The sequence below is a fragment of the Entelurus aequoreus genome, linkage group LG21, assembly GCF_033978785.1.
Source record: "Entelurus aequoreus isolate RoL-2023_Sb linkage group LG21, RoL_Eaeq_v1.1, whole genome shotgun sequence".
NCBI lineage: Eukaryota > Metazoa > Chordata > Actinopteri > Syngnathiformes > Syngnathidae > Entelurus > Entelurus aequoreus.
In genome coordinates, this window is record NC_084751.1 from 5,555,051 (window position 1) to 5,569,720 (window position 14,670).

A 14,670-nucleotide genomic window follows, 5' to 3' on the forward strand; every position below is an offset into this window, starting at 1 on the left:
CACCTGGTGGTGGTAAGCTATGTATGACTTTATCTCATAACCTCGACTTTTTAGCTCATAATTATGACTTTTTATCTCACAATTTCAAATTTCTTATTGCATATTTTTGACTTTCCCTCATAATTTCGGTTTTTCAGCTCAAAATGATGACTTTATCTCATAACTTTGACTTATCTCGTATTTTTGACTTTTTGTCTCTTAATTATGACTTTTTATTTAATAATAATGGCTTTTTATCCTTTAATTTATCCTTTTAATTTCATAATTATCATTTATCTCATCATTTCGGCTTTTAATCTCATATTCTTCGACTTTTAATCTCATAATTATTATGACTTCTTTCTTGTATCATAAGTCACACTTGATATCTCAATATTATGATTTTTTATTTCACAATTACAACTTTCCTATCTCATAATTTCGATTATTTTTTTGTCAATTAATTTAAATCCCATGATTTCGATTTTTCAATCTCTTAATTATGATTTACGATTATGATTTTCTGTTTACTTATTTTATATTTTTAATCCTAAAATTATGACTTCTCATCTCATAATTTCAACTTTCTTATCTCATAATTTCGATTTTATCTCATAATTTAAACTTTTTATCTCATACTTTTGACTTTGTATCTCTTAATTATGACTTTTTATTACTTTTTGGCCAATAATTATACATTTTCTATATCCCCTAATTTAGTTTTAATCTAATTATTACTCTTTTATCCCGTAATGTTGAGTTTTTATTCTCCTAATTATAACTTTTTATTTACCTTTTTTTCCCCTAAATTAAAGGATTTGGCAATAACGCCTACGAACACTAACGGGATCCTCGTAGGGAGAAGAGGCCACACACACACACACACACACACACACACACACACACACACACACACACACACACGCTAGACAGTAATCACGTGTGTTTTGCATGAAGACAAGAAGAAGATTGCGACAAGATGTCAGCGTTGGAGAGGATCTTCTTAAGGCACTCGGGGAAATGAACATTTTGGTCTCCGTGGCAACCTGATGCAGATGAACTTCTCATGGAGCAAGAGCCATCCTGGGCCTTTATTTTGAAATCCCGCTGCACTTTGATGGAGCCAATCAGTAGTCTTTAAAAAGAGGAAGTGATTAATAAGCATGATTTCCAATCATTGACCTACATTTAGCCCCGCCCACAATCAACAGGTGTGTTCCTCTAAAAGAAACATTTGGTGTTTGTCAGTAAGAAACATTGAGTGTCAGTAAAAGAAGCACAAATGAGCGTCCATGTCATCACTTTCCCTCTGAAGGGCGCAATGATGGCTGCCGAGCGAGTAACTCTGATAGCCGCTGCTGCTCGAGTGGTCTTCTGTGCTCACTCGCTGAAGGAGCCGCACTCCTCAAGAGCTCCTTCAGCGAGTACAGAGAAGACACAAGTCCACTCCAGCAATCAGCCGCGCTATTAACCAGCGACTGAACGTTTATGTTTGTGGAGATGAGATCCCAGCAAAACACTCCTGTGCATAACACTGCTGCAAAAACACTGCTCCTGTGTCTTCCTATTATGCTCCTGTGTCTTCCTATTAGCATGACACTGCCGCTTAAAAATACTGCTCTTGTGTCATCTCACTACAATGACGCTGCTGCAAAAACACTGCATGTGTGTTTATTAGCATGACGCTGCTGCAAAAACACTGCTCCTGTGTCTTGCTATTAGCCTGAAGCTGCTGCAAAGACACTGCTCCTGTGTCTTCCTATTAACATGACGCTGCTGCAAAAACGCTCTTCCTGTGTCTTCTTATTGGCATGGCGCTGCTGCAAAAATGCTGCTCCTGCGTCTTCCTATTAGCATGACGCTGCTGCAAAAATACGGCACGTGTTTCTATTAGCATGACGCTGCTGCAAAAACACTGCACGTGTGTTTCTATTCGCATGACGCTGCTGTATAAACACTGCTCCTGTGTCATCTTACCAAATGACGCTGCTGCAAAAACACTGCACCTGTGTGTTCCTATTAGCATTACGCTGCGGCAAAAACACTGCTCCTATATCTTCCTATTAGCATGACGCTGCTGCAAAAACACTGCTCCTGTGTCATCTTACTAAAATGACGCTGCTGCAAAAACACTGCACCTGTGTGTTCCTATTAGCATGACGCTGCTGCAACAACACTGCTCCTGTGGCATCTTACTAAAATGACGCTGCTGCAAAAACACTGCTCCTGTGTCTTGCTATTAGCCTGAAGCTGCTGCAAAGACACTCCTGTGCCTTCCTATTAACATGACGCTGCTGCAAAAACACTCTTCCTGCTTCTTCTTATTAACATGGCGCTGCTGCAAAAATGCTGCTCCTGCGTCTTCCTATTAGCATGACGCTGCTGCAAAAATGCTGCTCCTGCGTCTTCCTATTAGCATGACGCTGCTGCAAAAATACGGCACATGTGTTTCTATTAGCATGACGCTGCTGCAAAAACACTGCACATGTGTTTCTATTCGCATGACGCTGCTGTATAAACACTGCTCCTGTGTCATCTTACCAAATGACGCTGCTGCAAAAACACTGCACCTGTGTGTTCCTATTAGCATTAGGCTGCGGCAAAAACACTGCTCCTATATCTTCCTATTAGCATGACGCTGCTGCAAAGACACTGCTCCTGTGTCTTCCTATTAACATGACGCTGCTGCAAAAACACTCTTCCTGTGTCTTCTTATTGGCATGGCGCTGCTGCAAAAATGCTGCTCCTGCGTCTTCCTATTAGCATGACGCTGCTGCAAAAATACGGCACGTGTGTTTCTATTAGCATGACGCTGCTGCAAAAACACTGCACGTGTGTTTCTATTCGCATGACGCTGCTGTATAAACACTGCTCCTGTGTCATCTTACCAAATGACGCTGCTGCAAAAACACTGCACCTGTGTGTTCCTATTAGCATTACGCTGCGGCAAAAACACTGCTCCTATATCTTCCTATTAGCATGACGCTGCTGCAAAAACACTGCTCCTGTGGCATCTTACTAGAATGACGCTGCTGCAAAAACACTGCACCTGTGTGTTCCTATTAGCATGACGCTGCTGCAAAAACACCGCTCCTATATATTCCTATTAGCATGACGCTGCTGCAAAAACACTGCTCCTGTGTCATCTTACTAAAATGACGCTGCTGCAAAAACACTGCACCTGTGTGTTCCTATTAGCATGACGCTGCTACAACAACACTGCTCCTATATCTTCCTATTAGCATGACGCTGCTGCAAAAACACTGCTCCTGTGTCATCTTACTAAAATGACGCTGCTGCAAAAACACTGCACCTGTGTGTTCCTATTAGCATGACGCTGCTGCAAAAACATCGCTCCTATATCTTCCTATTAGCATGACGCTGCTGCAAAAACACTGCTCCTGTGTCATCTTACTAAAATGACGCTGCTGCAAGAACACTGCACCTGTGTGTTCCTATTAGCATGACGCTGCTGCAACAACACTGCTCCTATATCTTCCTATTAGCATGAAGCTGCTGCAAAAACGCTGCTCCTGTGTCATCTTACTAAAATGACGCTGCTGCAAAAACACTGCACCTGTGTGTTCCTATTAGCTCGAAGCTGCTGCAAAAACACTGCTCCTATATCTTCCTATTAGCATGAAGCTGCTGCAAAAACGCTGCTCCTGTGTCATCTTACTAAAATGACGCTGCTGCAAAAACACTGCACCTGTGTGTTCCTATTAGCTCGAAGCTGCTGCAAAAACACTGCTCCTATATCTTCCTATTAGCATGAAGCTGCTGCAAAAACGCTGCTCCTGTGTCATCTTACTAAAATGACGCTGCTGCAAAAACACTGCACCTGTGTGTTCCTATTAGCTCGAAGCTGCTGCAAAAACACTGCTCCTATATCTTCCTATTAGCATGAAGCTGCTGCAAAAACGCTGCTCCTGTGTCATCTTACTAAAATGACGCTGCTGCAAAAACACTGCACCTGTGTGTTCCTATTAGCACGACGCTGCTGCAAAAACACTGCACCTGTGTGGTCCTATTAGCACGACGCTGCTGCAACAACACTGCTCCTATATCTTCCTATTAGCATGAAGCTGCTGCAAAAACGCTGCTCCTGTGTCATCTTACTAAAATGACGCTGCTGCAAAAACACTGCACCTGTGTGTTCCTATTAGCTCGAAGCTGCTGCAAAAACACTGCTCCTATATCTTCCTATTAGCATGAAGCTGCTGCAAAAACGCTGCTCCTGTGTCATCTTACTAAAATGACGCTGCTGCAAAAACACTGCACCTGTGTGTTCCTATTAGCTCGAAGCTGCTGCAAAAACACTGCTCCTATATCTTCCTATTAGCATGAAGCTGCTGCAAAAACGCTGCTCCTGTGTCATCTTACTAAAATGACGCTGCTGCAAAAACACTGCACCTGTGTGTTCCTATTAGCACGACGCTGCTGCAAAAACACTGCACCTGTGTGGTCCTATTAGCATGACGCTGCTGCAAAAATACGGCACGTGTGTTTCTATTAGCATGACGCTGCTGCAAAAACACTGCACGTGTGTTTCTATTCGCATGACGCTGCTGTATAAACACTGCTCCTGTGTCATCTTACCAAATGACGCTGCTGCAAAAACACTGCACCTGTGTGTTCCTATTAGCATGACGCTGCTGCAAAAACACTGCTCCTATATCTTCCTATAAGCATGACGCTGCTGCAAAAACACTGCACCTGTGTGTTCCTATTAGCATGACGCTGCTGCAAAAACACTGCTCCTATATCTTCCTATAAGCATGACGCTGCTGCAAAAACACTGCTCCTGTGTCATCTTACTAAAATGACGCTGCTGCAAAAACACTGCACCTGTGTGTTCCTATTAGCTCGAAGCTGCTGCAAAAACACTGCTCCTATATCTTCCTATTAGCATGAAGCTGCTGCAAAAACGCTGCTCCTGTGTCATCTTACTAAAATGACGGTGCTGCAAAAACACTGCACCTGTGTGTTCCTATTAGCACGACGCTGCTGCAAAAACACTGCACCTGTGTGTTCCTATTAGCATGGTGCTGGATCATAAAGGTGAGCTGTGATGGGGATATGTCTGTGTTGAAACATTAACCTGAGCTTTGATGGTCCTAATTTAAATTGCCATTCGTGAATAGAAAATTCAATGATCAAGATAAAGACCTAGTTGTGGGACCAGGGACCATATTTTCAGAAAGCTAAGGACCGGGGGGTTAAAACGTCAACGCAAAGATTTCCCAATGTTTATAGTAGTCCAAGTTCCTAAATCTGTTTTAGGACTAATCTGCAAAGATGTTACAAGTCCAAGTTTTGAACTGAACTCAGACCAGTCTGGTGTCAGATTTGGCTCCCGGGCCATCAGCTGAGTAGTCAGTCAATACAGAAAGATCCAAAACATCTGTTCTGACTCACTAGCATTAACTAGAGCAGGGGTCACCAACCTTTTTGAAACCAAGAGCTACTTCTTGGGTAGTGATTAATGCGAAGGGCTACCAGTTTGATACACACTTCAATAAATTGCCAGAAATAGCCAATTTGCTCAATTTACCTTTAACTCTATGTTATTAATAATTAATATTTACACTTAATTGAACGGTTTAAAAGAGGAGCAAACACGAAAAAAATGACAATTCAATTTTGAAACAGTTTATCTTCAATTTCGACTCTTTAAAATTCAAAATAATTTATGGAACACCATTAGTAATTTTTCCTGATTAAGATTAATTTTAGAGTTTTGATGACATGTTTTAAATAGGTTAAAATCCAATCTACACTTTGTTAGAATATATAACAAATTGGACCAAGCTATATTTCTAACAAAGACAAATCATTATTTCTTCTAGATTTTCCAGAACAAAAATTTTAAAATAAACTCAAAAGACTTTGAAATAAGATTTAAATTTGATACTACAGATTTTCTAGATTTGCCAGATTATTTTTTTTGAATTTTAATCATAAGTTTGAAAAAATATTTCACAAATATTCTTCGTCGAAAAAACAGAAGCTAAAATGAAGAATTAAATTAAAATGTATTTATTCTTTACAATAAAACTTTTTTTTTTTACTTGAACATTGATTTAAATTGTCAGGAAATAAGAGGAAGGAATTTAAAAGGTATGTGTTTAAAAATCCTAAAATCATTTTTAAGGTTGTTTTTCTCTAAAATTGTCTTTCTGAAAGTTATAACAAGCAAAGTAAAAAAAATTATGAATTTATTTAAACAAGTGAAGACCAAGTCTTTAAAATATTTTCTTGGATTTTCAAATTCTATTTGACTTTTGTCTCTTAGAATTAAAAATGTCGGGGAAAGCGAGACCAGCTTGCTAGTAAATAAATAAAAATTTAAAAATAGAGGCAGCTCACTGGTAAGTGCTGCTATTTGAGCTATTTTTAGAACAGGCCAGCGGGCTACTCATCTGGTCCTTACGGGCTACCTGGTGCCCGCGGGCACCGCCTTGGTGACCCCTGAACAAGATAGATTAACTTTCCAAACATGAGTTAACAGTGCTAAGTAGTTAAACATGAACATGTAACAATATGTTTGAACTTTTAAGGTTGAACAGTTTGGGTAGCACTGCAAGCATACTGAGTCGATAACATTTATTCATGAAATTATGGAGATGCTGCAGATGGAGTATTAGCTGAATACCGTAGAAGTTCATACTCTGCACAAAGACTTGACCTAAACTACAAAGTTCAGGTTGCCCTTAATCCCAAGGGCATCAAAAGGCTGCACAAACATCCCTTGATCTGGACTCATCCAGCCAAGGATAACCTAAACTGAAAATGGGGAAGAACTCTTGGACGGGCCGGAAATGTAGTGACCCCCTTTTGGGTAACGGTTGTAGGCACAGATTTCAATGGGGAATATTAATTTGAGTACTGTGGTTTAAGGTCTCAATCACAGGACCAATTACATTTGTCAAAGCACCACTGAACTAAATGAAACTGGACAATGAACAGGTTTGGTTTTGGAAGACCCATAAAAAGATGCAGTTATCTACAGAGGAAAGACATTAGCATCATGATCAAGTTAAAGTTTTTTTATTGAATCTTAGTCCGCATAGACCCAAACCACACGTTCCTGTAAAAGACAAACAAATGTTAAGCACATGAAAACATTGGTAATCATAAAATTGCTTTACCTCAGTTCTTCAGGGCGCTTCTTTGGGAGCTCGCAGTTCTGGAGAAGCCTGACGGAACATCAGCTTGGGAATATTGCATTCTGGCAAATTCATCTCGCGCACGTTGGTAGCCGTATCTGGATTGGACGATGGAAGTTGGTGAGTATTCAGGAGCAGAGCTAGACTGGCCAGACAACCAGGGAGTGCTGGGAGCACTCGGGTTGAAGGCAAACACATTGCTTCCTGCTGGATACATTGGAGCCCACTCAGGTCTGTTCCAACCATGAAGGTTCTTGTTGGGAACACTACCAGAGTGATAGGATCCTGAAGAGCTATAAGAATTCTCACTAGGGTCCACTACAGGGTACAGTGAGCTGGAGTGTCCATAGCTTGACCATCCTGGGTGCACATGAGCAGCTGGATTAGATGTTTGGCTAGAAGAGGAGTCATAGGCAGACCATCCTGGGTACACATGAGCAGCTGGATTAGATGTTTGGCTAGAAGAGGAGTCATAGGCAGACCATCCTGGGTACACATGAGCAGCTGGATTAGATGTTTGGCTAGAAGAGGAGTCATAGCCGGACCATCCTGGGTACACATGAGCAGCTGGATTAGATGTTTGGCTAGAAGAGGAGTCATAGCCGGACCATCCTGGGTGCACATGAGCATGATGGGATGGTTGCTGACCACCAGTTGAAGATTTGGAGCTGGAGTCATGGCTTGACCATTGAGGGTGCATGTGAGCAGCTGGATTGGATGTTTGTTGGCTAGAAGAGGAACCATAGCTTGACCATTCAGGGTGCACATGAGCATGATGAGATGGTTGTTGACCACCAGTGGAAGATTTAGAGCTAGAGAAACCATAGCCTGACCATCCGGGGTGTACATGAACAGCTGGTTTAGAAGTGTGTTGACCAGAAGAGGAAGAGTCGTAGCCTGGCCATCCTGGGTGCACATGAGCATGTTGATGGGAGGGTTGTTGACCACCAGTGGACGATTTAGAGCTAGAGGAGTCATAGCCTGACCATCCTGGGTGCACATGAACATTGGTTGGTTGTTTCAGACCTCCAGTTGAAGATTCAGAGCCATAGCTTGACCATTCAGGGTGCACATGAGCAGCTGGATTGGATGTTTGTTGGCCAGATGATTTGGAGCTTGAAGAGGAACCATAGCTTGACAATTCAGGGTGCACATGAGCATGTTGATTGGATGGTTGTTTCAGACCTCCAGTTGAAGATTCAGCGCCATAGCTTGACCATTCAGGGTGCACATGAGCATGTTGATGGGAGGGCTGTTGACCACCAGTGGAAGATTTAGAGCTAGAGTCATAGCCTGACCATCCTGGGTGCACATGAACATGGGATGGTTGTTTCAGCCCTCCAGTTGAAGATTCAGAGCCATAGCTTGACCATCCAGGGTGCACATGAGCAGCTGGATTGGATGTTTGTTGGCCAGATGATTTGGAGCTTGAGGAACCATAGCTTGACAATTCAGGGTGTACATGAGCATGTTGATTGGATGTTTGTTGGCCAGATGATTTGGAGCTTGAGGAACCATAGCTTGACAATTCAGGGTGTACATGAGCATGTTGATTGGATGGTTGTTGGCCAGATGATTTGGAGCTTGAAGAGGAACCATAGCTTGACAATACAGGGTGAACATGAGCATGTTGATTGGTTGGTTGTTTCAGACCTCCAGTTGAAGATTCAGAACCATAGCTTGACCATTCAGGGTGCACATGAGCATGTTGATTGGATGGTTGTTGGCCAGATGATTTGGAGCTTGAGGAACCATAGCTTGACAATTCAGGGTGAACATGAGCATGTTGATTGGATGGTTGTTGGCCGGATGATTTGGAGCTTGAGGAACCATAGCTTGACAATACAGGGTGCACATGAGCATGTTGATTGGATGGTTGTTGGCCAGATGTTTTGGAGCTTGAAGAGGAACCATAGCTTGACAATACAGGGTGCACATGAGCATGTTGATTGGATGGTTGTTTCAGCCCTCCAGTTGAAGATTCAGAGCCATAGCTTGACCATTCAGGGTGCACATGAGCAGCTGGATTGGATGTTTGTTGGCCAGATGATTTGGAGCTTGAAGAGGAACCGTAGCTTGACAATACAGGGTGCACATGAGCATGTTGATTGGATGGTTGTTGGCCAGATGATTTGGAGCTTGAGGAACCATAGCTTGACAATACAGGGTGCACATGAGCATGTTGATTGGATGGTTGTTGGCCAGATGATTTGGAGCTTGAAGAGGAACCATAGCTTGGCAATACAGGGTGCACATGAGCATGTTGATTGGATGGTTGTTTCAGACCTCCAGTTGAAGATTCAGAGCCATAGCTTGACCATTCAGGGTGCACATGAGCAGCTGGATTGGATGGTTGTTGGCCAGATGATTTGGAGCTTGAAGAGGAACCGTAGCTTGGCAATACAGGGTGCACATGAGCATGTTGATTGGATGGTTGTTTCAGACCTCCAGTTGAAGATTCAGAGCCATAGCTTGACCATTCAGGGTGCACATGAGCAGTTGGGTCAGATGTTTGTTGGCCAGAAGAACTATAGCCTGACCATCCTGGGTGCACATGAACATGGGATGGTTGCTTCAGACCTCCAGTTGAAGATTCAGAGCTGGAGGAGTCATGGCTTGACCATTCAGGGTGCACATGAGCAGTTGGATTAGATGTTTGTTGGCCAGAAGAACCATAGCCTGACCATCCTGGGTGCACATGAACATGATGGGACGGTTCCAGACCTCCAGTTGAAGATTCAGAGCCATAGCTTGACCATTCAGGGTGCATGTGAACCACTGGATTGGATGTTTGTTGGCCAGATTTGGAGCTGGAAGAGGAACCATAGCCTGACCATTCAGGGTGCACATGATGGGGTGTTTGTTTCAGACCTCCAGTTGAAGAGCCGGTGCTCGACCATTCAGGGTGCACATGAGCAGCTGGATTAGAAGTTTGTTGGCCAGAAAAAGAACTGTAGTCTGACCATCCTGGGTGCACATGAACATTGGTTGGTTGTTTCAGCCCTCCAGTTGAAGATTCAGAGCCATGGCTTGACCATTCAGGGTGCACATGAGCAGCTGGATTGGATGTTTGTTGGCCAGATGATTTGGAGCTTGAAGAGGAACCATAGCTTGACAATACAGGGTTCACATGAGCATGTTGATTGGATGGTTGTTTTAGACCTCCAGTTGAAGATTCAGAGCCATAGCTTGACCATTCAGGGTGCACATGAGCAGCTGGATTGGATGTTTGTTGGCCAGAAGATTTGGAGCTCGAGTCATAGCCTGACCACCCTGGGTGCTTGAGAATATTTTTATTGGCTTGGTAACCAGTTGAAGTTTTGGAACTGGAAGCAGAGTCTTCACCTGACAATCCTGAGTGCTCGTGAACACCTGGATGGAATTGTTGCTGTATCCCAGAATTAGGACCGGCTTGTTGACCACTTGAAGATTCGTAGCTTGAGGCTAAGTCATAGCTCGGCCATCCTGGGTGCACGTGAGCACCTGGACTAGACGCTTCCTCCTGCTTCCAACTCCCTTTTACGCTGCCAGCAGTTGAAGACCGGTAGCTGGAACGTGGATCAACGCCTGACCATGCGGAGTCATTGTCAACATCTAAATTAGATTCTGGCTGTTGCTTGGCATCGACGGGACCGTCTTGTAGACCAGCAGCAGCTGAGGGGGTGTAGCTGGGAGGATTGTACGCTCTCCAAGCAGAACTCGCACCTGATTCAGCGGCTTGGGGTCTGAATTTGTCACTGGTAATGGGAACGTCAGCTTGAGGCACGGGACCACTTGATATCTTGTTGGCATTGTGGTCGTAGGTCACAGCCTTGGGCTCACGTGAAACAATACTCGAAGCTCCCTTTGTGTCGGCTGTGGGGTTCGCCGGTTCATCCGCTTCCGCGGGGAAGTTGGAGCTTTGAGGCAGATCCTTTGGAGAGACGGCCCCGGCAAGCGAGTCCGTGGTGTCCTGGTTCGTAGACCTGTTGCCTGAGATCAAAGTGTGGAACACAACGTCAGAAGGAACACTTCCCATTCAAGACCAGAAGAGTCAGACACTTACCATGTTGGACCGGCAGGCTAGCAGCGCCGCTAATCAGCAGCACGCAGATCCAAGTTAATCTGGAGGACAACAATGTACACGCTTAGCAAAGCGCTTAGCTAACTTGAGTGAAAGACAAAGTTACCTTGCAGAGAGTCCCGGCCCCATGGTTGCAACCTGAGTAGGTCTAGCTGGACCAACTCAGTGGACGGAAGTGAAGCAGAAGGAGGCTGCTGCTGCTTAAATGCTCCCCACTAATCAGCGGCATTGGAAACACCTGCTGCCCACGCAGCAGTCACAGCTGCAGCTACTTGGACCGCCGGCAGCTAATCAGTGTTGGCCACACACTTTTACTTTGAAGGGACGCATTGAAAACCATTGCAACAAACAGTCACATGATTAGGAAGACTAGGTGTGTGTCCACTTCATTAGGTACAGTCTAGCACCTTCTGACACAACAACTCTGTTTCATTTCCTGTTCTGCTGAGACGTGGCGTCCCTAATGAATTGTCAGTCTTCTGACAGGTGCATTCCTTTTCATCACATTGCAACGCCACACACAAGTCAGACCTTCAAAATAAAGTGCCCTAAAGGCTCTTTGAAGCTTTTGTTCAGCGCTAGGAGGTCAAAGGTCACCCGGCGGAGCGGCGGCCTGGAGGACACGCGCCCCACTTTCATCTTTGCAAGAGTCCAGATCCTTTCATGGCTCAGGTGTGTCCTCGGGCTGGACGAGACGCTGCAGACCGAGATCCACCAGCGCTTAGTTCCTAAAACTACACGTCAGAGAAGGTTTTATGCTCAAACACTCAGTCGCCACAGTTGGACCACAAAACTAAAAAAACCTTGACAGTAATGCTCTTTCAGATTATTGACCATAGATTTTACAGAAAAAAAACGTTTAGAAGTCAGAATTGTAAAATTTTTACAAACTATTCCATTTAAAATTAAAGATATACTTTTTTCAATTTACAGCAATGCACTGGAAAAACGACGAGTGGAGATTCTACGATAAAAAAATGACAAATCAGACGCCGAATTTGACCGTAAAACTAAAAGTATACTGTTGTTTTTAATTTAAATGAATGCACTGTAAAATTATTGACAGTAGAATTTACAGTAAATAGAAAAAAAAAACCCTGACAGCTCAGAAACCAGAATTTTTTTATTTTTTTTTTACAAACTTTACCATTTTTTCCAACACAATTTAAAATGTCAAGTATTTTTCAAAGTACAACAATGCACTGTAAAAACAACTGCAGATTTTACAATAAATGACTATTAAAATAACAATGGTATAATTTTTCCATTTACACAAAACACTGTGAAAATAATGACAGTAGATTTTACGGTAAAAAAATGACAGCTCAGAAGGCAAATATTACAATTTTTACAAATTTACAATTAAAAATGTAAAATGTACCGTTTTTTTCTATTCACGGCAATGCACTGGAAAAACAAGGACTGTAGATTTTAGGACAAAAAAAAAAGACAAATCGGAAGCCAGAATTTGACCGTAAAACTAAAAGTATAATGTTTTTTTTCATTTACATGAATGCACTGTAAAATTATTGACGGTAGAATTTACGGTAAATAGAAAAAAAAACACTGACAGCTCAGAAACCAGAATTTTTATTTTTTTTACAAACTTTACCATTTTTTTCAAACACAATTTAAAATGTGAAGTATTTTTCAAAGTACAACAATGCACTGTAAAAACAACTGCAGAATTTACAATAAACAACTATAAAAATAACAACGGTATAATTTTTCCATTTACATTAAACACTGTGAAAATAATGACAGTAGATTTTACGGTAAAAAAATGACAGCTCAGAAGGCAAATATTAAAATTTTTTACAAATTTACAATTAAAAATGTAAAATGTACCGTTTTTTTCTATTTACAGCAATGCGCTGGAAAAACAAGGACTGTAGATTTTAGGACAAAAAAAAAGACAAATCGGAAGCCAGAATTTGACCGTAAAACTAAAAGTATAATGTTTTTTTTCATTTACATGAATGCACTGTAAAATTATTGACGGTAGAATTTACGGAAAATAGAAAAAAAAAACCCTGACAGCTCAGAAACCAGAATTTTTAATTTTTTACAAACGTTTCCATTTTTTTCAAACACAATTTAAAATGTAAAGTATTTTTCAAAGTACAACAATGCACTGTAAAAACAACTGCAGAATTTACAATAAACGACTATAAAAATAACAACGGTATAATTTTTCCATTTACATTAAACACTGTGAAAATAATGACAGTAGATTTTATGGTAAAAAAAATGACAGCTCAGAAGGCAAACATTAAAATTTTTACAAATTTACAATTAAAAATGTAAAATGTACCGTTTTTTTCTATTCACGGCAATGCACTGGAAAAACAAGGACTGTAGATTTTAGGACAAAAAAAAGACAAACTGGAAGCCAGAATTTGACCGTAAAACTAAAAGTATAATGTTTTTTTTCATTTACGTGAATGCACTGTAAAATTATTGACGGTAGAATTTACGGTAAATAGAAAAAAAACCACTGACAGCTCAGAAACCAGAATTTTTTAATTTTTACAAACTTTACAAATTTTTTTTTAACACAATTTAAAATGTAAAGTCTTTTTCAAAGTACAACAATGCACTGTAAAAACAACTGCAGAATTGACAATAAATGACTATAAAAATAACAATGGTATAATTTTTCCATTTACATTAAACACTGTAAAAGTAATGACAGTAGACTTTACGGTCAAAAATGACAGCTCAGAAGGCAGAATATTAACATTTTTACAAATTTGATTATTTAAAATGTACTGTTTTTCAATTTAAAGTAATGAGCTGGAAAAACAAGGACTGTAAATTTTCGACAAAAAAATGGCAAATCAGAAGCCAGAATTTGACCGTAAAATTAGTACTGTTTTTCTTCCATGCACTGTAAAATTATTGACGGTAGAATTTACAGTAAATAGAAGAAAAACCTGACAGCTCAGAAATCGGATTTCACAAATTGTATATATATATTTTTTTTTTACAAATCTGAACAATTTAAAATATAAAGTATATTGTTTTTTTTTATATTACAACAATGCACTGTAAAAATAACTGCAGAATTTACCATAAATGACTATAAAAATAACAACGGTATAATATTTCCATTTACATTAAACACTGTGAAAATAATGACAGTAGATTTTACGGTAAAAAATTACAGTTTAGAAGGCAAATTTTACAATTTTTACAAATGTACAATTAAAAATGTAAAATGTACCGGTTTTTTCTATTTACAGCAATGCACTGGAAAAAACAAGGAATGTAGATTTTAGGACAAAAAAAAAGACAAATCAGAAGCCAGAATTTGACCGTAAAACTAAAAGTTTTTTTCATGGACATTAATGCACTGTTAAAATTATTGACTGTAAAATTTTAGGTAGAAAAAAAATGACAGAATTTTACAATTTCCTTTTTTTTTTAAAATTTTTTTTAACAAATTTTTAAAAAAAA

General features: G+C 40.7%; 1 protein-coding gene across 3 annotated transcripts; it reads right to left on the bottom strand.

The window, feature by feature from the left end:
* Nucleotides 1-7,013: 7,013 nt before the first annotated feature.
* Nucleotides 7,014-11,384, bottom strand: LOC133638203 (filaggrin-2-like). 3 transcript variants are annotated; one of them, XM_062030560.1, is made up of 6 exons: nucleotides 11,318-11,384; nucleotides 11,194-11,252; nucleotides 10,020-11,120; nucleotides 7,751-9,434; nucleotides 7,131-7,624; nucleotides 7,014-7,069 (listed from the first exon to the last, which is right to left on the bottom strand). In XM_062030560.1, exons 1-5 carry the CDS (start codon nucleotides 11,338-11,340, stop codon nucleotides 7,132-7,134), a joined length of 3,360 nt encoding a protein of 1,119 aa, XP_061886544.1. In that variant the 5' UTR covers nucleotides 11,341-11,384; the 3' UTR covers nucleotides 7,014-7,069; nucleotide 7,131. The 3 variants fall into 3 exon arrangements, with proteins under 3 accessions (XP_061886544.1, XP_061886543.1, XP_061886542.1); XM_062030559.1 differs by having other exon boundaries at nucleotides 7,751-9,593; XM_062030558.1 differs by having other exon boundaries at nucleotides 7,751-11,120.
* Nucleotides 11,385-14,670: the final 3,286 nt, after the last annotated feature.